The sequence below is a fragment of the Carcharhinus amblyrhynchos genome, chromosome 3 (genome assembly GCF_965287045.1).
Source record: "Carcharhinus amblyrhynchos chromosome 3, sCarAmb.v2.hapA, whole genome shotgun sequence".
NCBI lineage: Eukaryota > Metazoa > Chordata > Chondrichthyes > Carcharhiniformes > Carcharhinidae > Carcharhinus > Carcharhinus amblyrhynchos.
In genome coordinates this window covers 40,306,330-40,327,292 of record NC_137326.1, presented here as the reverse complement: position 1 = coordinate 40,327,292, position 20,963 = coordinate 40,306,330, and the positions used below count along the sequence as shown (strand labels likewise).

General features: G+C 42.6%; 2 protein-coding genes across 2 annotated transcripts in view; both read left to right on the top strand.

Moving 5' to 3' along the window:
* The window catches only part of tmf1 (TATA element modulatory factor 1), a 50,027-nt gene extending 47,397 nt beyond the window's left edge, over positions 1-2,630 (top strand). Inside the window, exon 17 of the mRNA XM_080183400.1 lies at positions 1,538-2,630. Coding sequence (XP_080039526.1) covers positions 1,538-1,681 — 144 coding nt within the window. The 3' untranslated portion in view covers positions 1,682-2,630. The remainder of the gene's footprint in view (positions 1-1,537) is intronic.
* A 5,320-nt stretch (positions 2,631-7,950) lies between these two features.
* The window catches only part of eogt (EGF domain-specific O-linked N-acetylglucosamine (GlcNAc) transferase), a 53,720-nt gene continuing 40,707 nt past the window's right edge, over positions 7,951-20,963 (top strand). Inside the window, exons 1-4 of the mRNA XM_080183389.1 lie at positions 7,951-7,994; positions 14,399-14,497; positions 15,651-15,873; positions 19,221-19,321. Of these exons, the coding sequence (XP_080039515.1) occupies positions 7,951-7,994; positions 14,399-14,497; positions 15,651-15,873; positions 19,221-19,321 (467 nt within the window). The remainder of the gene's footprint in view (positions 7,995-14,398; positions 14,498-15,650; positions 15,874-19,220; positions 19,322-20,963) is intronic.

Sequence of the window (20,963 nt, the reverse complement as noted above, 5' to 3'; positions counted from 1 at the left end):
TGTACACCAATGTGCCACCACCTCTGCTGGATCTTTCCTGCTGGTGAGACATGACACACTCAAGACTACATCTCTGTGGAAATTGCGGTATAATGTTTTGGTGGTGTTAAGTAAGCTGGGGTGGTGGGAGGGATGATAGCTTTTCTATAGTTTGTACATAGTTTCTATGCGTATGTATACCTACACTACCTGGGCTGCACTGCAGAGATTCAAAAATGGCAGAAGGGCAATTGACGATGGGCAATAAATATTGGCCTAGCCAGTGTTGTCCACATCCTATGAAAGAATAAAGGAATGGGGAAAGATACCAGAAAGAAGGAACCTGTGAAGTATTCTTCCAGAGTGAGGTATATAAAATGGTAAAATACTAAGCAAAACATAAATCCAGAAATTTGCTTCACACTAAATTAAGAAGTTGAGCAAAGACACAGGTTTAAACTAGTACAAGACAAAATGGCTCTAATATCAGAAAATTATTCTTATGAAGAATGATGGAATGGATTTTTGGAGAAATTCCCTAGGACTATTTGGGAAACAGTTGAATGATGTTTTGTAGGTTTTTTGTGGATGATGAACTAAAATGAGCCAATTGACCTTCCCTCATTGTATTTACTTGGTAATCTTCTCTTTTCCTTTTCTGGGTGCTTATCAGGAGGCATGCAAGTCAAAAATTGCATTATTTAAGTGGTACTTAAGATCCCTGATTTGAAACATTCACAACTAGAACAGTAGTGGATTTTGATCAACATGTTCCATTAAGCTATTCATTGGTATCAGCTAAACTACTGTTGAATTTACAGTAAGAAGTCTCATAGCACCAGGTTAAAGTCCAACAGGTTTATTTGGTAGCAAATAAACCTACTGAACTTTAACCTGGTGTTGTGAGACTTCTTACTGTGCCTACTCCAGTCCAACACCAGCATCTCCACATCTGTTGAATCTAAAGAGGAATGTTTTTGCTCTTGTGCAATGGAAGAACAAATTAATCTACAAATTTGATCTACCACGATAAGAAGTAATTTTTATAACCTGTATTCTTAATACATTTAATTTATATTTAAATTACTTACCAGTTCCCATTTATCCTCTTGATTAAACAGTTTGCTGTTCTGATTGTAGTAACATTTTTGAAGAATAACTACTTTGATGGGATAGCTACTAGAATTTCACAGATCTATTAAAAATTGTACAAAATTGTATGGTTTACAGTTAGCTGTATGTATTCATTTTAAATTCTAGGATTGTAAAACTCAATGTTTTATATATCAATGTTTTATATATCAATGTTTTATACATCAATGTTTTATACAACTAGTTACATAACATTGTTACGTAGCCTATAAATTGTATTTTTTTCAACTTGGGTTATAATTAGGATTCTGTTACACGCAAGATTTTTACCTAGGTAGACAATTCTATGCCACCATTTTAAAATACTTACGATTTTTTTGAAAGTCAAGTTATAATATTCAGAATAACTGTATTCATACTGTAATTGTGCTGGTTTCTGAGCAAACTGGTGTCATTTGCTTTTCAGGATATTGATCAACGATACAACACCATCCTCCAGATGTATGGCGAAAAAGCAGAGGAAGCCGAAGAACTGCGACTGGATTTGGAAGATGTAAAAAACATGTACAAAACCCAGATAGATGAATTATTAAAACAGCGGCTAACCTGATTTGCTCTATCAAAGTAAATTTGACATTTTAATTTTTTTCCAAGTTTCCCTTAATGTGAAATGCAATACTGCTGACAAATATTGACCAAGTGTGAATATATGATTGTAAATATATATTGTATTCTTTAGTGCTTTTTGTTAATCATTTGTGTTGCCTTAGAGGAAAAGTTGTACAGTATGATATATCTATTGGAAAAATTACTGAGGGTGTAATTAAAAGTAATAATATGAAGGATTCAAGTGCAATATTATGAGTAAACCTGATTTACAGCTGACCTTTAGGATGAACACACAACTTTTTTGAAAAATGCGGTTTTCTGGGCAGAATTGTATTTCTCAATACAAAATAGAGCAATGTTATTGGCTAACTTAATTGACCAGGCAGGTAGTGTTTCAGTTGCCCAGAACACTGTCTGCTAGAAAATGGAAGTGTTTCAATAAATCAGTTACCCAGACACTGTATTCCCCTCTGGTAAATGTTCTACATAAGTAAATTGAAAAAAAATTGGACTAAAGTATGTTGCATTTTATTCATTCTTCTAGTTGTTGTTAAACTCTTAAATACAGAGATTTCAGAAGTACTCAGTATGGGCATTTAAATAAAATGCAGTTTATAACAATAAAAGATGCTGTCTTGCTGTTGTTAAGTGGCTAAAAGAAAAAAAATAGCATTTTGGTCTACTTTTGCTAATAGTTGCACTTATTTCAGCACACAATTTGAAAATTACATTGTAATCTGTGTAGAACAAGCACATAGTCACATTAATAGAGCAATCTTGGTGCTATATTCTGTGCATTGAAAGTAAATTAAAAATGCTTTATTTAAAATTTTCTATAACTTCAATCCATAATCTGTGCTATTATACTTTCCAATTGTAAGTTGAAAATGTAAATAATATACTTTGTGTAACACTGATAGGGTTTGGGATAATAAAGTCTCTTAACTGATTGACTGTATGGTATGGATGAACTTTTGATTTTACACTTGGGGTAATACCTGAAATAATATCAGCTAGATTTCTTCAATCAAGTTAGAACCTAAAGAGGATAAATCTGTTCTTGCTAATATAGCTTTAAAAATGGGAACAAAATTAATTTGTCATAATGCATATTTACAAATCAGTCGGCAAACTGTTCCTGGTTAAAGAGGCAGAAGTAATGTTTTTGCCCATTTATTAGTCCATTTCCAAATAAGATGTCTCTCAAACTTACGGATGAATTTCAACGAAATCTGGTACACAGATAAGGTATGGCCCAAAGAAGAACTGGATTCCTGGACTAAAGGATCTGTTACGATTGGGAAATGGGGTGAATTGACATTTTTTAAAGTATGTTGTTGATTGTTTTAGAATGTCGTGGATTGTCTCAGCTGCTGTGGTGCAATGTCATGATGTGGAGATGCTGGCGTTGAAATGGGGTAAACACAGTAAGAAATCTCACAACATCAGGTTAAAGTCCAACAGGTTTATTTGGTAGCAAACGCCACTAGCTTTCGGGGCTCTGCCCCTTCGTTAGGTCATCTGTCACTGCCCTGATCGGCGCATGCATAGTGGCTCCACATTAATGGCCTCCTGATTACCGGTCAGCTCAACTGCTGGCCAGCCCCATGACCCTGGAAATGCTGCCCCCACCCCCCACCCCCACAGTCCGATCGTTGGCCCTCTGACCATTCCCGGGCCCAGCCTCAAATCCCTCCTCCTGGGCCATCCTGATCTCCAGCCCTCCCACTCCACCCATCAATAGTTAACCACCTGCCCCAATTGCTGGCCTTCCTCTCCCGCTGATCCCTATGCAGAGTAGCAGTAGGACCCCTGACCCCACTGACCCAAGGCCCTGCCCACATTAGGCCCTGCCCCTTGGCACTGCCTGATGTCCAACAGGCAGTGTGAAGGTGCCCCTGGGTATTGGTATTTTGCCCCTTGGGCACTGCCAAGGGCACAGGCTGGCACTGCCAAGATACCAATGCCCAGGGGGCATCCCTGCTGCCTAATACTCTGGGGTGCCTCAATTTTCCCCTCTTCATACCAGCAGGGTCAAGCTGCTAGCTCCCCGAAAGCCGGGAGCTACTCTAAACCCTGCTGGAGTGAAATACTCCGGGAGGTAGATGCTAGTGTGCCTGGAGACTTCAGTCTTGGGTTCACTAATTACACTCAAATTGTATTAGAATTACCATGTACTTCGTCTTTGCACCTCCTCAATGATTTCCAGCGTAGATCAGACACCAATGAAAATCCAATGCTTAGAGATGCTAGCGAGACATGAACGCGCACATGAACCCTGCAAAGCAGCTGACGTGACAATCACCCGACCCACTGCACTAAAAATCAGCGCTGAGGGATGGGAGAATTGTGGCCACTGAAACTTTCCAGTTCAGGTTAAGGATAGGTGTACCAATACAGTCACCAAATATACCAGGAAAGGAAGTGAAAGGGAGCAGGGGGAGTGTTCTGAGTAGAAATAGAACAGTGTTCAATATAGGCAAATCTAAGACTTACGGAGGTACCCAGAGCAATTTTTTTTAATTTACAAAGTCCCCAAACATAAAAATCTTACAAACCTTAACTGTAACACCATCCAATTTCCTTTTGAAGTAATTGTTATCTCAGCATCCACACCAATGTACCACTAGCTATGCAAAATGGTTTTTCCTCACATCTCTCCTATATCGCTGCATAAAACGTTAAGCCTGTCCTCTAATCTTTGTATGAGAGTATTTTTTCTTTATTTATCTTAATAAACCTGTTATTATCTAGTACACTTCTACCAAATTCTCCCTTGTTCAAGGTGAACCCTGGTAAATCTCCCCTGAGCTCTCCCAAGAATCCATACATCCTAAAGTTTACTACAACTCACTGTTTTTTGTTCTATTCCATGAGCCTCAATTTTATTAACCCACCTTCTGTGTCATATTTTATCAAATGTTTAATTAAAAATCCATGTAGTCGGCATCCACTGCATTTCTATTATCAACTTTCTCTATTACTTTGTCAAATATGATTTTTACATTCATTAGCTCAAACTATTTCAAGTACCTATTGACTCCCTCTAATTATTGTTTCCAAAACCTTACCCATCACTGATATTAAACTGACTGGCCTGGTTACTACAAATGTCCTTACGTCTGCTCGAGTAAAGGTGTCATACTTGTCAGCTCCAAATCCTCTGGCGTCTCTCCAGTATGTTCGGAAGATTGGAATATTATGGCAAGCTCTTTTGCAATTTCCATGCCCACTTCCTTTAGCGCTCTGGGATGCAAGCCATCTGAATCAGGTGACTTATCCACTATGAGCATGACCAGCCTTCATGTACATACTGTCTATCATATTCATCCTATCCATTATCTCTACCATTTCCCCTTTTACTGATTTTTTTTTTATCATCACCCTTTAGTGAATACTGATAAAATATAAATGCTTATATTTTGGCACCTGTAAGCACAGGTCACATTCATTGTCTCCAATATGCCTCACTTTCTTTTATATGCCAGAAGATGTTTCTGTTCCTTTTTAATGTTAACTTCCTACTTATTCTCATATTCTATCTTTGCTATTTTTTATTTTCCTTTCATTTCCCTCTCAACTAATTGTATTCAAGTCTGATTCTTGCTTGAAGAATTTATCATGACATATACTTTTTCTAGATGGGAAGTTGATTGATAAGATGGGCAGACATGCAGTTTAATGCAAACAAACGTCAAGTTATGCAATTTGGGGGAAACAACATGTGAAGGTAGCATCATCAAAATAGTCAATTTTGTGGGGGGAAGGCATTTTGCCAAATGGAATCACAGAATTGGTATGGTGCAGAATGAAGCCATCATGTCTACACTGGCTCTCCAAATGAGCATTACAATTTAAAACCATTCTCCTGCCTTTTCCCCATAATCCTGCACATTGTTTCTATTCAAATAATCATTTAATGCCTTGATTAAACTTGAAATCTGCCTCCAATGCACTTCCAGACAGTGCATTCCAAACCTGAACTACTCACTGTGTAAAGATGTTTTCTTCTTGCATTGTATTTGCTTCTTCTGCAAATCAATTTAAATCTATACACTCTTCTCATTTTATGAAAGGGAGCAGTTTTTCGTTATCTACTGTGTCTCTGTATCATGCCTTTGGACATCTCTATCAAATATCCTTCTAGCCTTCTCTATTCCAAGAACAGTCCTAATTTATCCAATCTATCTTCATAATTGAAGTTTCTCACGCCTGGAACTATTTTTGTAAACCTCTTCTGCAGTTTCTCCAATGCATTCACATTCCTTCCTTGTGTGGTGCCCAAAACCGTACACAATACTCCAGCTGAGGTCTAATATACAAATTTAGCATCACCTCCTTGATCTTGTACTCTATGCCACTATTAATAAAAGCTCAGATACTATGTACTTTATTAACTGCTCTCTACACCTGTCACGCACATTTAATGTGCTTCTGCACACCCTTTAGAGTTGTACCCCAACTGTTCTTCCATGTTTTTCCTACCAAAATGAATCACCCTCATCTGCCACATATCTATCCACTCTACCAACTTGTCTATGTCCTTCTGAAGTTCTGTACTATCTTTTCAGTTTGCATTGCTTCCAAGTTTTGTATGATCTGCAAATTTTAACCAAAGGCTAGTTCATTAATCTATATATATATATGGAAAAGCAAGGGTTCCAATACTGACCCCTGGGGAGTTCCATTACAAACTCTTCTGCAATCCAAAGAATGACCATTACTCTGTTTCCTGCTACTCAGCCAATTCTGTACCCACATTTTGACTGACCCCTTTAATCCATGAGCTATAACTTTTCTCACAAGTCTGTGATGTAGCACTGTGCTTAATACCTTTTGGAACTCCATGTACACCACGTCATAGCATTACCCTTATCAACCCTCTCTATTGCCTCTTCAAAAAACATCAGCAAGATAGTTAAACACAACTTTTCCTTAAGAAATCCATGCTGGCTCTTCCTATTCCACATTTTTCCATGTGATTTATTAGTTCTATACCATATTATTGTTTCTGGAAGGAAGCTTCCCCACCACCAAAGTTAAACTGACTGGTTTGTAATTGCTAGGCTACCTTTTTTATAATGTTTGCAATTCTACAGACATCTGGCATTGCTCCAAATTCAGGGAAAACTGAAAGATTATGGCCAGTGCCTCTGCAATTTTCATTCTCTCTTCTTTCAATATCCTTGTATGCCTCTCATCCAATGCCTTGTTAAGTACTGACAGTTTGTCCAATGTCTTCTCCTCATCAGTTTTGAACCCTTCTAGTGACAGAATAATAAACTTTAAACTTCCTCCTCTGTCACCATGGCCTGGAAAACATCTGCTTCTCTGATAAACACAGATGCAAAGTATTCATTTCACACCTCAGCTATGCCACTGGCTCCATGGGTAAATTCCCTGTTTGGTCCTGAAGTGACCCTTCTCCAGCTTTTACTGGCATCATGCCCCGATTTACTATTTACAGCCCTTTGAAGATGGCAGGTCAAGTTGATAGTTAAGGCAGATAAAGTGCATTGAAAAATGTTCAAATCACTGTATGGGTAGGCTTCAGTTGGGATATTGTGACAACTCTGGACAGCAGTCTTTAGGAAAGATGCCATGACTTGGAAAGGGCACAGAGGAGGTTTACCAAGAATTACGTGGAGAGTTAGGAGACATTATGGTTGTTTGTTTTCGTTAAAAGCAGGCTTTGGGTTTTGACGGAGCAAGTAGAGATAAACAACTTAATTTGATTGGTAAATAGAGGTTTTAGATTCAAAATAATTGTTATATGAAGGAAAGATATTTTCATAAATCAGTTATATTGTTGTTATCTGAAAGGATGACTGAATGAAAGTCCATAGGAAATTTCGAATGGCAATTGGTGAGATATTTGAAAAGTTCGCTGAATTCTGGAGAAAAGCAAAAGTGAAGAACTAAATTGTATAGTTCAAAGGGACGATGCCGCAGAGTTATCTGACTGCAAAAATGATCATTAATAGTATAGTTCGGGATACATTGAAAAAAAAAGTTCTACAGCAAAAAAAACCCTATTATTAACATTGCAACGATGATCTTAAAAGAAAATGATAAACGGTGACGTCCGCGCGGGTATAACCTTAACTGATTTAGCACAAACCGAGTCCTCCCTGGCTATCCGTTCTGGACTTTCAGAATGAAGAAGTTTGATTTTTACTGTTGTGAAGTTATATTTTTGTTCTTGTCAGGGGAAGGCCCCTCTTCTGCTCTCTGTGCTGTCCGGGGAAACTTTCTCATGTGGCACCTGTGATGGCGGCGCGCTTGGCTGGCTTCGTTCTGGAACGTCGGCCCAGGTATCGAACGCTGCTGATGGATACATTGTAACCCCGAGGCTGCTGATGGATACACTGTGACCTCGAGGCTGCCGGTGGATACACTGTAACCCTCGAGGCTGCCGATGGATACATTGTAACCCCGAGGTTGCCGGCGGAGACACTGTAACCCCCGAGGCTGCCGGCGGATACAATGTAACCCTCGAGGCTGCCGGCGGATACACTGTAACCCCCGAGGCTGCCGGCGGATACACTGTAACCCCGAGGCTGCCGGCGGAGACACTGTAACCCCCGAGGCTGCCGGCGGATACAATGTAACCCTCGAGGTTGCCGGCGGAGACACTGTAACCCCCGAGGCTGCCGGCGGATACAATGTAACCCTCGAGGCTGCCGGCGGATACACTGTAACCCCCGAGGCTGCCGGCGGATACACTGTAACCCCGAGGCTGCCGGCGGATACATTGTAACCCCGAGGCTGCCGGCGGATACATTGTAACCCTGAGGCTGCTGGTGGATACACTGTGAGCTCGAGGCTGCTGATGGATACACTGTGAGCTCGAGGCTGCCGATGGATACACTGTGAGCTCGAGGCTGCCGATGGATACACTGTGACCCCGAGGCTGCCGATGGATACACTGTGACCCCGAGGCTGCCGATGGATACACTGTGACCCCGAGGCTGCCGATGGATACACTGTGACCCCGAGGCTGCCGATGGATACACTGTGACCCCGAGGCTGCCGATGGATACACTGTGACCCCGAGGCTGCCGATGGATACACTGTGACCCCGAGGCTGCCGATGGATACACTGTGACCCCGAGGCTGCCGATGGATACACTGTGACCCCGAGGCTGCCGATGGATACACTGTGACCCCGAGGCTGCCGATGGATACACTGTAACCCTGAGGCTGTGGATGGATACACTGTAACCCTGAGGCTGTGGATGGATACACTGTAACCCCGAGGCTGCTGGCGGATACACTGTGAGCCTGAGGCTGCCAGTGGTTGCGTTGTGACCCCGAGGCTGCGGCGGATACACTGTGACCCCGAGGCTGCCGGCGGATACACTGTGACCCCGGGGCTGCCGGCGGATACATTGTGACCCCAGGGCTGCCGGTGCATAACTGTGACCCCGGGGCTGCTGGCGGATACACTGTGACCCCGGGGCTGCCGGCGGATACAGTGCGACCCCGAGGCTGCCGGCGGATACACTGTGACCCCGAGGCTGCCGGCGGATACACTTTGTCCCCGAGGCTGCCGGCAGATACACTGTGTCCCCGAGGCTGCCGGTGGATACACTGTGTCCCCGAGGCTGCCGGTGGATACACTGTGTCCCCGAGACTGCCGGCGGATACACTGTGTCCCCGAGGCTGTCGATGGATACATTGTAACCCCGAGGCTGCCGGCGGATACACTGTGAGCCCGAGGCTGCTGATGGATACACTGTGACCCTGAGGCTGCCGATGGATGCACTGTAACCCCGAGGCTGCGGATGGATACACTGTAACCCCGAGGCTGCCGGCGGATACTCTGTGAGCCTGAGGCTGCCAGTGGTTACGTTGTGACCCCGAGGCTGCGGCGGATACACTGTGACCCCGAGGCTGCCGGCGGATACCCTGTGACCCCGAGGCTGCCGGCGGATACACTGTGACCCTGGGGCTGCCGGCGGATACACTGTGACCCCGGGGCTGCCGGCGGATACACTGTGACCCCGGGGCTGCCGGCGGATACACTGTGACCCCGGGGCTGCCGGCGGATACAGTGCGACCCCGGGGCTGCCGGCGGATACAGTGCGACCCCGAGGCTGCCGGCGGATACAGTGCGACCCCGAGGCTGCCGGCGGATACAGTGCGACCCCGAGGCTGCCGGTGGATACAGTGTGACCCCGAGGCTGCCGGTGGATACAGTGCGACCCCGAGGCTGCTGATGGATACACTGTGACCCTGAGGCTGCCGCTGGATACACTGTAACCCCGAAGCTGCGGATGGATACACTGTAACCCCGAGGCTGCCGGTGGATACACTGTGAGCCTGAGGCTGCCAGCGGTTGCGTTGTGACCCCGAGGCTGCGGCGGATACACTGTGACCCCGAGGCTGCCGGCGGATACACTGTGACCCCGAGGCTGCCGGCGGATACACTGTGACCCCGAGGCTGCCGGCGGATACACTGTGAGCCCGAGGCTGCTGATGGATACACTGTGACCCTGAGGCTGCCGATGGATACACTGTGACCCCGAGGCTGCGGATGGATACACTGTAACCCCGAGGCTGCTGGCGGATACACTGTGAGCCTGAGGCTGCCAGCGGTTGCGTTGTGACCCCGAGGCTGCGGCGGATACACTGTGACCCCGAGGCTGCCGGCGGATACACTGTGTCCCCGAAGCTGCCGCCGGATACACTCTGACCCCGAGGCTGCCAGCGGATACACTCTGACCCCGAGGCTGCCGGCGGATACACTCTGACCCCGAGGCTGCCGGCGGATACACTGTGACCCCGAGGCTGCTGGTGGATACATTGTGACCCCGAGGCTGCCAGTAGTTACATTGTGACCTCGTGGCTTCCACCCATTGCCCGTCACTTACCCAGCACCTGGGATCATCAAGTACAACAACTGTATAGTGGAAAAAAACCTCTGCATAGGGCTTCTGTTCCCAACCCTTTCTCTGAGTGAAACCAAAAGCAGGGGCCAGAATAAAAAGACATGTGTCCATTAAAAATGCAATGAACACTATCCAAACTTCACCCCACTGAATACCTGCATAAACTCCGGAAGCTGCTTATCTATTTCCATACTCCGTTTTATATTGGGGGGTGGGGTGGGGCAGTGGGTAGGGTTGTTCATAGTGCTGTTGCTTAATTAATGGATAAATACAGAATTAGCGCACCACATTTCATTTTCTGCAGTTTGAAATAAATGCACACTAATAGGAGCTTTCATTTATAATTTAATATGAGACTCACCAGGTGACTGGTGTTCCGCTTAATAGCATAGATATATGAAAGTTCTTTTGATCCAATGGTTGGTTGAACAATGCAGATTAGGAGGGCCTCAAAGCTCTATCACTGGTTTGTGTTGAACTAGCTCCAGGTTTGGGAAATAGCGATTGATGATAGTTCCATTTCTTAACTAATATCACTGGAGTAAATATGTGTCAGATCATAAGAAAGAGGGGTGAGTGAGGATATCCCTATAAGGTTGTGGCTGATCTGACTGTGGCCTTAAGTCCACTTTCCTTCCTGCCCCCCTTAACCCTTGTGTCCCTTGTTAATTAAAATTCTGTCTGATTTAGCCTTGAATGTATTTGATGACCCAGCCTCCACTGCTCACTGGAGAAGAGGGTTCCAAATGCTAACTACCAAAATTCCTTTTGATCTCTGTCTTAACTGGGAGACCCCTGATTTTGAAATGGTGCCCTCTTGTTTAGGATTTCCCCACAGGGGGAACCCTATGAATCTCCCTGTGAATCTTATATTTCAATAAGATCACTTGTCATTCTTCTAATGAAATCCAATGAGTATAGCCCCAATCTGCTCAACTTTTTCTGGTACGATAACTACGTCCCAGGAATAAGCCTAGTAAACCTTCTCTGAACTTCCAATCTAATTATATCCCTCCTAGAATCATAGAATTCTACATTGCAGAAGGAGGCAATTCGGCCCACCGAGCCTGACAATTGCCCCACCCAGGCCCTATCCCCTTAACCCCATGACTTTACCCTAGCTAGTCCCCCAGACACCAAGGGGCAATTTAGCATAGCTAATCCACCTAACCCGTGCATCTTTGGACTATGGGAGTAAACTGGAGCACCCAGAGAAAACCCACGCAGACACGGGGCGAACATGCAAACTCCACACAGACAGTGACCCAAGCTGGGAATCAAACCCAAGTCCCTGGTGCTGTGAGGCAGCAGTGCTAACCAGTGTGTCACCATGCCACCCCTAGTATGGAGAGTCAAACTGTTCTGGATAATTAGGTTGTGTTCTCATTAATGCTCTGTACAGTTGTAATAAGACTTCTCTACTCTATCCCCCTTGCAATAAAGGCCAGCATTCCTTTTGCCTTCCTAATTACTTGCTGTACCTGCATTCTAACCTTTTGTGGTTCACGTACAAGGGCACCTAAGACCCTGTGCACTGCAGCATCTGCAGTCTCCATTTAAATAATACTCTGCTTTTCCATTCTTCCCACCAAAATGGACAGTTTCACATTAAAATTCATCAATCAAATTTTTGCCCAATCACTTAACCTATCCATATCCCTTCACAACCACTTTCCTCACAACTTGCTTTTCTACTTATCTTTGTACTACTGGCAAATTTGACTACAGTAAACTTGGCCCCTTCATTCAAATCATTAATAATGAATGCAAATATTTAACACTCCAATACTGATCCCTGTGGCACTCCCCTGCTTACAGTTTGCCAACCTGCAAATGATTTTTTTAAACCTAACTCTATTTCACGTTAGCCAAACCTCTGTTCACCCGAATATATTACCCTCAATACCACATGCCCTATCTTGTGATGTAACCTTTTATGTCATACCTTATCAAATGCTTTGGTAAATCCAAATATGCTAAGGGTGAGAATCTGTGATCTTGTCTGCTCCTGTCTCACTGCCAGCAGGAATAGAATATTTGGCACTCAGCCAAAACTCCATTCACTGCAGCAGCACTGGAGAATCCCAGTAGTGGACGTGTTCTGAGCTTTTTGATGTACATCTGCAGGTTTCCCTTTATCCATCCTACATTATACATTCTCAAGAAATTGTAACAAATTTGTCAAATATGATCAGGTAGAGTCAACATTGTTTTATTATGATTTTCTATGCGTCCTCCTATTACTTCCTTAACAATGGATTCCAGTACCTTCACAATGACTAAGGTTAGACTAACTGGCTTACAGTTTCCTGCTTTCTGTCTCACTCTTTTCTTGAACAGGAGTGTTACATTTGCAGTTTTCTATTCTGCTTGGACCTTTCCAGAATCTGGAAAATTTTGAAAATTTCAACAAGATTCCAACCATTATATCCACACCCACTTCTTTTAAATTTCTAGAATTTAGGCATCCAGCTTCCGGAGACCTGGCAACCTTCATTCCCATTAGTACTTTTCCTAGTACCCATTCTCTTGTGATAGTAATTGTTTTAAGTTCTTGCCTCCTTTTTGTCTCTAGATTTTTCATTATTGGGATGCTATGAAGACAATGCCAAGATACTTGTTCAAAGTTTCTACCATTTCCTTCCTTCCCATTATTAATTCCCCAGTTTCTTCCTGTAAAAGACTGACTTTAGCTACTCTCTTTTATCTGCTTGTAAAAACTTTTACAATCAGTTACTGCCATTATTTCATAGTCAACTGAGCAAATTAAATATAACTTTAGCCTCTTTTTGTTCTGATCTCTCAGTACACTACAATACACACATTTCCCTTTTCTGACATCCCAGCTGCGTTATAATCAATAATTGAATGCAAGGTACAATGACCAATACTCATTACACAGTCTCCTGACTTTAATTCTTTCCCAGTATTGAAAACTGAAACAACTTGTTCAGTGTTCCCTTTCTCCCGCAAGCTTTAGATTAAAAAAAAACAAACTTGGCATCTTCTAATCGCTCGTTTCTGAATAACCTCAACTTCTCATTTTCTATTTTTATGCTTGATGTTGCCCTGCACTATGGGTGTTCACCCGTTATCGTGATTTCTTAAATGGTGTGTTTTGCAGTTTTTCTTTTTATCAAAACCTATGATTCAGATAATAAACCCTGAATGAAAAGCTTGAGTAGTTCATAACTCATCTGAAACCCAAAATTAATTTCCTGGTTCGTAAGCTCTCCATGTTATTTGTTGGTTTTATTAACTTGTGAGTTTATTTCTTTTCGTTTCAGTGCACTACATGTTGACACATTGTGATGGAGGAGTAATGATTCTAAGGCAACTGTTGCAAATTTATTGAGATCACATTCAGGTCATCATCAGGAAGTTATATGAAGTTAATTATTATATCCATAACATAATTAGGAGATTCAGATTGCATTCTAACCTGCAGGAGAAAGTCTTTCTGAGGACACTCAAAATCAATGCAACAATGTTGTTAATCTTTTCCCATGTTGACTATAAAAAGCATTGCCTATCAGTTGTACAATCTGTTCTTAAAATTCAATTTCACATATTCTGCACGTATGAAAGTAATCATTATTTACAGAACTAAATTCGAAGATTAAATTTGGTGGGATTCTGGAAGTACTGAAGTTAATCTGAAATATTGGCATCAGAATGTGAATGTTCAAGATAAAGCAGGTTTTTTTTAAACTAGGAAAACTAGCCAGAGAGATGTGGAGCATCTTGAATAAAGTGAAATATTCTGTGGTTAAACATGGCTGCTAATTCTACTCAGGAAGTGAAGTGAATTTTTATTCTTTTAGCTTATCAAAACGGGAAAGTGAAACTGAAGAGGAACATGAATGGATCAAAGAGGGGGAAGTAAATATCATAATTGAAAATGAATTTGGATATTCGCACAGGTAAGAGGACCTTATCAAATAGAAGCCTAAGTGCAGAGTAGAGCAGAGAGTTCAATTAAAAAGGAGAAAAAAAAGTTTTGTTTAAAGATTATGACTGAATGTTTATTAATGGCAAATGAGCTTCCAAAAAAAAAGGCTAGGCCCTGAAATGTCACCATTATCATCATCTTTGTTAGAAAACTCCCAGGCAAGATTAGACAATTGCATTGAATAAAACACATTCTTGGATACAACTGCGAGAAACAGAGTCTAGATGGATTTTCATCTTGAGTTTTCTGTGTTTCTATCCATGGTTGTCTGGTTTCTGGCCCAGTGTTGTAGGTAAAATAATACCTCGAAGACTGTTAGTGAGTCAAAATACAGTGGTTTCTCCCAAAGCTTTGCAATAAAAACTACTGTATTTTGACTCACTAACATTCTTCGAGGCATTATTTTACCTACAACACCCAGCATCTAGGAGGTTCTTAAAGAGCATCATCTGTGAAGAGCAAGAAACCTATAGCTTAGTAACTGAGCCACACAAAATGACAGTGCATGAATGGCCTGGTTGTGGTGCCCGTTTGTTTGAAACAGTATTTTGTTTTCTAAAGCAGTATTAGTGAAAAAATATGGCAATATATTTGGTAATAATTGAATAATACATTTCAGACAGATGTGCAGTCACTAGTTTTGTTCTAGGAGTTAAATCTTGTACAAGTCATAGCAATGTTAAATTAACCAACTAGACATAATAATTAATTTAACATCGATATGACTTGTATAAGACATAATAATTAAGCATAAATTTGAATGAGCCAGATGTCTCTGTAATCCCTTTTTATTATTTCCTTGTCTTATTTTAAAGATAGAATTAAATTGTAATCTAAAGCAGGTGACTCAGTTTGTTACCAGAGAAGGAAATTCTATCAGTGAGTCATGGATATAGTAAGTTGTGGTGTTACTGTTTAGATATAAACGTCTTTTGTAGTTCAAGAGCAGGTTTCCAGCAAAACACATTATGTTACATTAAAGCTGAGTAAACCTGCACTATTTGAAGATTGCAATGCTTGTGGTATTCAGGGCACTTGCTTATTTAAACAGGAACAGTTGGATTATTATCTGCTGCAAAGCCACTAATGAAAATTTGCTAGAAGTTTACATTTTTCTTTTGTAGGACTGCCATCTGTTCACTTATGATGTTAATGTTGCTTCAATTTGTAATGGAGCCTGCTGGAGTTTCTGGACTGGAAGTCAGTAATCAAAATGATGCAGATGCTGTGAAAGTAGTACCTTTATACAATAACATCAGATTGCCTGATGAGCACATTCCTTATTTTCTACACAATAACATGCATATAGCTACTAGTTGCAAAAAAGACCCTGCCTGTCCATTTAAGGTAAGTTTTATTCTATGTACAAAAGTATATTTCTTAAGAAATGAGTGGGTACATTTTTTAAATATGTAAAAGTTTCTCATAAGGAACAACATACCTGTGGTGCAGATAAATATAATGTGGGTTACTGTTCATAAGCATTCACAAATTGGCTGCACCAGTTACACCTGGTGTCAAGACCCATGTTTTTCAAACTTTCCATTTAAAAACTTCCTACAAATGTTCAAAGATGTCCAAGGACCTCCTGCAATTATTATATGATTTTGCGCAGCACTATATTATATGCAGCTCCACAAGTCTCAACTCATAATGTGATCCAGTCCTCATTCCAGGGAATAGTGTGGTATGATAAACCATGAACATATGGGTCTGTGATGTTGCCTTCAAAATGCTGATTTTAGTTGTGTAAACACAACAACTCTTGGTTCCGTTTGTTCCTTTGAGCCTCTGGAGCCTGGCATGCCTGGTGAGATTAGTTCTTAACTGAGTGTAAACAGTGGGAGAGCTGCACCTGCAGGATGCAGATAAAAAGCAGAAAATAAAAATGTTTGCTAATCCGCTCATAGAATCCCTACAGTGCAGAAGGAAGCCATTCAGCCCACCAAGCCTGCACTGACAACAGTCCCACCCAGGTCCTATCCCTGTAACCCCTTGTATTTACCCTGCTAATCTCCCTAAAAGTCAACTTAGCATGACCAATCAACCTAACCCACACATCTTTAGACTGTGGGAAGAAACTGGAGCAGCCAGAGGAAACCCAGGTAGACACGGGGAAAAACGTGCAAATTCACACAGTCACCCGAGGTCAGAATTGAACCCTGATCCCTGGAGCTGTGAGGCAGCAGTGCCAACCACTGTCCCAGCAAGCTCCTGCCCTAACTGCAAAGAACAGCATCTGCTGATGAAATAGAAACATATTTTATTGTTACGTGTTTATTATTTAGCAGATATAGAAAATATGGAAATCTGATAACTGACACATATCTGAGCAGCTCACAGATCTATTAGCATTCCCTTGTAGACTGGGATTGCCATTTTGAAAACCTATGTCTAGGCTTTGATTTAAAGAATGGTTCTTTGAGTAAAGGTACAGAGGGCTTTACTTCTCATGAAAAATTATTGTCAACATGAGCATGATCAGTGCTTTCAGAAGATAAGTTCAGTCATAGACACTACTAATTTCCTTAATAACTTGAGACAAAGCTTTGCAAAATTTCTCCTTGACACTGAAGTAAATTAAACAAAACTCAATTGATTGGCCCACAGATAATGTATTTTGAAGCTAACATTGCAACCTTTATTTAACTGGAACTGTTAGTTGTGGAGTAAGGCAGTGCTGAGATATGGTTTAGTCCTCAAAAAATAAATCCTCTGCTCATCAATAGCTTATAAAATAGAAATGACAATCTTGGCTTTCTTCCCTTTAATCCAAGGAGCACTTTTTCAAATTAATGTAACACACATTAAAGCAGTTCATGTGTGGCAGAAATTAAATTTCAGAAATAAAAACTTTAACATATTTGCTCACACAGCAAACCTTGCCTGTATTCATAACCCTTTTAATCAGTGACTGGAATATTAAGGATTAACCTTTTGATATTTCGAGCAGTTGAAATCACTGCATTGCTGAATTATAAAAGCTTATTTAAATAGCCACTTCTTACGGGTGAACCTATGCATTTACTACCCTATAGAGATACCTACTCAATAGAGACATCTCGGCTGAGTTTGCTTATGTTTTTAACCCAGATTTCTATATAATCACTAGAGGGGTCATTGTATTGTCATCAGGAATAGGAGCCTTGGCCTAATAGAAGGGCATTAGGTCAAATGTATTGCCTGTTTTGTTGCTTGATAAAGATCCATAAACACAAAATGGTGATCAAATTTAGGACCAGCTGTCTGCATAATGTTCACTACTTTAATCAGTTGAATCATTGAAGACCCTTGCAATATAATGCTTGCCAGAATTTGACTTGCTCTTCAAAATACCCCCAATAAACAAGATTGCAATTTGCACTCCTGAAACAAAACATTGGCTCCTGGACCTTGGAAGTACAGAATTTAAAAGTACTGCATTAGTAAAATGGAATATTATTAAATGTGGTAATGACAAATAAAAATAACTGAGCAAAATTTGTTGTTTTAATAGTATTCCAGACAGTGAACTCATTTAAATTTGCACCAATAGTTGTCTCTTTACCCAATATTGTACATTGATAATTCTCAATTGAATATCCTTATATAAGAGCTCTTGAGATAAGGAGTGCATATTTTAATAACACTTGAAGAAACTCTGGGTGAGCTTTCAGCACTTTCACTGCAAATGGCCAAAGCAGAATGTTTTGGATTTTATGTTTTAAGTGTTTGGGATAGAATTTGACACTCCAATGCTTGGATTGTACTTAATACTTTTAAGTGACTTCTATTTTAACACTGCAAAAGAAGTGTAATACCAATTGATAATGGTGCCTTTAAGATCCTAAAAGGGACTTGTGGCTTTGTGTTCAATGTAAAAATTAATCTTCCACATGCTTTCGCATACTTTTTTTTTGAAAGATGCTTGGGAATCAGAAAGTGCAATGTTTGTCGATAACGTTTTATTAAATGTTCTGTGTAATTATTTGCAAAAATCTTTAGTTATGCTTTTATGCTAAAAGATTACTAGCTACTAATGGACAGAATAAAAGTTAGCATTTAATGGCTTTAGCATTTTTACATTGAAAAAATGTTGATCAGTCCTAAAGTGCATGCTTTTTAAAATAAAACCATAAGTGTAGGGCTCTTTGGAAAATGCCTGAAGACAAGCAAATTGGCAACTCGCATTCATGTCTGTTGTTGCACTGGACCAGACATTACTTGTTTTGTAAAAGTAGTTGGGAGATAATTAACCATCTGATTATCTGTCCAAGTTGAGAAATAGCTTCTGTTTTCTCAATTTGAGAAATATTTTCTCAACAGCAATACAGTTGACCTTGGTCACTTAATGAATTTGGAATTGTGGCATCAACCTATAGCCTGCTAGAGTGGTGACTTAAAAGGCTGTGCTATCATTTATATCAGAACTGGACAATAAATTGTATGAATTACTTAAGCTTTGGTACTATTCAGTTGTACTTAACACACAAAGTAAAGCAGGAACTTTGGTAAGGAATAACAGTAATAATTTAATATTAAATTATTTTTTCTGTTCATTATGTTGCTGCTTTGACCATTTTGCTCTTTTCGTATTGTATTGCCATATTATCAGACATTTTAAAGAATGGGTAGAGCATTTTGATTGGAAAGTTGGATAAGATGTTGTTGAACTTGAGAAATTTGAGTTAATTGCACATTTGCTTTTGTGGTAGAAACACCTGAGAAAGTTACAATCCTGCTGGGGATACGAAAACAATTGCAGGCCAGAATACAGATTCAGCTATCCTGTGTGCACTGATGCTACTTCAGGCTGGTAAGACCCATAGCAAAGGAAGGGCACAATGTATAGTTTTGGGGATACATCCTACTTGGGTGAAAAATTCTGCTTTTTTAAATGATGATTAAAGGATTAGCAGTAAACATCACTGATGTTGTCTGTGCAGTTGTAGAATGTAGAATACAATTTTCCCGATCACTGCTGCAGCAGCTTCTCAAAAAATATACTGTCATTTTCGAGGAAGGATTGTGGTCTCAAATTTAAGATAGCCCCCACACATTATAGAGCCCTTCTGCCTACAGAGCCCTTCTTTATATAATCGCCTCCTTGCAGACTGCAACCCCCTCCCCCCCCCCACCTTGTGGAGCTCTCCCTCTTGTGGAGCCCTCCCTCTTGTTGAGCCCCCTTGCATAGCGTAACCCCCTGCGGAGACCCACCCCCCACCCCTTTTGCAGAGTCCCCCCCCCTTTTGCAGAGTCCCCCCCCCTTTTGCAGAGTCCCCCCCCCTTTTGCAGAGTCCCCCCCCCTTTTGCAGAGTCCCCCCCCCTTTTGCAGAGTCCCCCCCCTTTTGCAGAGTCCCCCCCCCTTTTGCAGAGTCCCCCCCCCTTTTGCAGAGTCCCCCCCCCTTTTGCAGAGTCCCCCCCCCTTTTGCAGAGTCCCCCCCCCTTTTGCAGAGTCCCCCCCCTTTTGCAGAGTCCCCCCCCCTTTTGCAGAGTCCCCCCCCCTTTTGCAGAGTCCCCCCCCCTTTTGCAGAGTCCCCCCCCCTTTTGCAGAGTCCCCCCCCCTTTTGCAGAGTCCCCCCCCCTTTTGCAGAGTCCCCCCCCTTTTGCAGAGTCCCCCCCCCTTTTGCAGAGTCCCCCCCCCTTTTGCAGAGTCCCCCCCCCTTTTGCAGAGTCCCCCCCCCTTTTGCAGAGTCCCCCCCCCTTTTGCAGAGTCCCCCCCCCTTTTGCAGAGTCCCCCCCCCTTTTGCAGAGTCCCCCCCCCTTTTGCAGAGTCCCCCCCCCTTTTGCAGAGTCCCCCCCCCTTTTGCAGAGTCCCCCCCCCTTTTGCAGAGTCCCCCCCCCTTTTGCAGAGTCCCCCCCCCTTTTGCAGAGTCCCCCCCCCTTTTGCAGAGTCCCCCCCCCTTTTGCAGAGTCCCCCCCCCTTTTGCAGAGTCCCCCCCCCTTTTGCAGAGTCCCCCCCCCTTTTGCAGAGTCCCCCCCCCTTTTGCAGAGTCCCCCCCCCTTTTGCAGAGTCCCCCCCCCTTTTGCAGAGTCCCCCCCCCTTTTGCAGAGTCCCCCCCCCTTTTGCAGAGTCCCCCCCCCTTTTGCAGAGTCCCCCCCCCTTTTGCAGAGTCCCCCCCCCTTTTGCAGAGTCCCCCCCCCTTTTGCAGAGTCCCCCCCCCTTTTGCAGAGTCCCCCCCCCTTTTGCAGAGTCCCCCCCCCTTTTGCAGAGTCCCCCCCCCTTTTGCAGAGTCCCCCCCCCTTTTGCAGAGTCCCCCCCCCTTTTGCAGAGTCCCCCCCCCTTTTGCAGAGTCCCCCCCCTTTTGCAGAGTCCCCCCCCCTTTTGCAGAGTCCCCCCCCCTTTTGCAGAGTCCCCCCCCCTTTTGCAGAGTCCCCCCCCCTTTTGCAGAGTCCCCCCCCCTTTTGCAGAGTCCCCCCCCCTTTTGCAGAGTCCCCCCCCCTTTTGCAGAGTCCCC